The sequence below is a fragment of the Chaetura pelagica genome, unplaced genomic scaffold (genome assembly GCF_000747805.2).
Source record: "Chaetura pelagica isolate M959 unplaced genomic scaffold, ChaPel_1.0 scaffold3, whole genome shotgun sequence".
NCBI lineage: Eukaryota > Metazoa > Chordata > Aves > Apodiformes > Apodidae > Chaetura > Chaetura pelagica.
Window position 1 is genome coordinate 11,923,389 of NW_009952974.1, and position 1,033 is coordinate 11,924,421.

Sequence of the window (1,033 nt, forward strand, 5' to 3'; positions counted from 1 at the left end):
AGGATAGGACTTACCTTTCCCTCCATGGGTAGGGAGGGATCTGTGCTGGGCTGTGTTCCTACATGCAGGAGTATCTAACACAGGCAGGTGTCTCTAACAACCCCGTCCCTGAGGCAGACCATGCAGGACAGAACAGATGGCCCAGGTAGAACTGAAATGTTGTTATGATTTGGTTTTGCACACTGTGGTGACAGGTTCATTAGAAATACATTGTTGATTAGCATGGACAGAATTGCTGGAGTTGTAATACATTTTGGTATTTAATGTTTGCAGTATTTTGAAAGAGAGGTGGTAGGACTCTTGACTCCCTGTCAAAAGCAAGACGCCCTTCTCCTGCAGAGGGCCTGGTGCAGGTGATGGGTGCACAGCCCAGCACCAACTCTGCTGCCAGGGAGAACTTGGCAAAGGTTGCAGTTTGATGATATGCTAGGACCTCAACTGCATGACTTGACTGCCATGTTGCTGTCCTATGATAAAATGAGTTCACAGTGGGCTCATGGATAAGGTCATGACAGGGAGACAACATGCTGCCTGCCACCTTGCAGAGACAGCAGAGCTGGCACGGGAGCTACCAGTCTCTGCTGGTAGGTAGGTTAGCTCTGAAACCTAACAATGTCTCACCAATGCTAGCTCTGGTGGCTGCTGTATTTCAGAGCAGGCACGAAGTGGTGATCCGGTGAGTGGTGGAGGTGAGAGTTTGCAGGAGCCGGGTGGTGCCACTGCCCGTACTTATGCGGTGGCAGGGGCCGGGGCTGGGGCCGACTGGTGGACAGGGTGGTCGAAGCGTGTTCCCTCAAGGTATCCTCTTTGCCCCACAGCTACATAGCAGAGCGGGGCGGCTTCCAGGTCTGCCCCTTCTTCCTGGGCCACGGCATTGGGTCGTACTTCCACGGGCACCCCGAGGTGTGGCACCACGGTAAGCGGCCCCGGCTCCCCCGCGCGGCCTCCGCGGGAGGGGGGCAAAGCGGGCAGAGCCCTCCACAGCCCCGCGCACTGCCGGTCCCGGCTGGCGGGCGGAGCCCGCGCTTCTTTT

The 1,033-nt window shown here is 56.4% G+C and overlaps 1 protein-coding gene across 1 annotated transcript in view; it reads left to right on the forward strand.

Moving 5' to 3' along the window:
- METAP1D (methionyl aminopeptidase type 1D (mitochondrial)) overlaps window positions 1–1,033 on the forward strand; it is a 27,506-nt gene that overhangs the window by 24,659 nt on the left and 1,814 nt on the right. Inside the window, exon 7 of the mRNA XM_009996308.1 lies at window positions 819–916. Within this exon, the coding sequence (XP_009994610.1) occupies window positions 819–916 (98 nt within the window). The remainder of the gene's footprint in view (window positions 1–818; window positions 917–1,033) is intronic.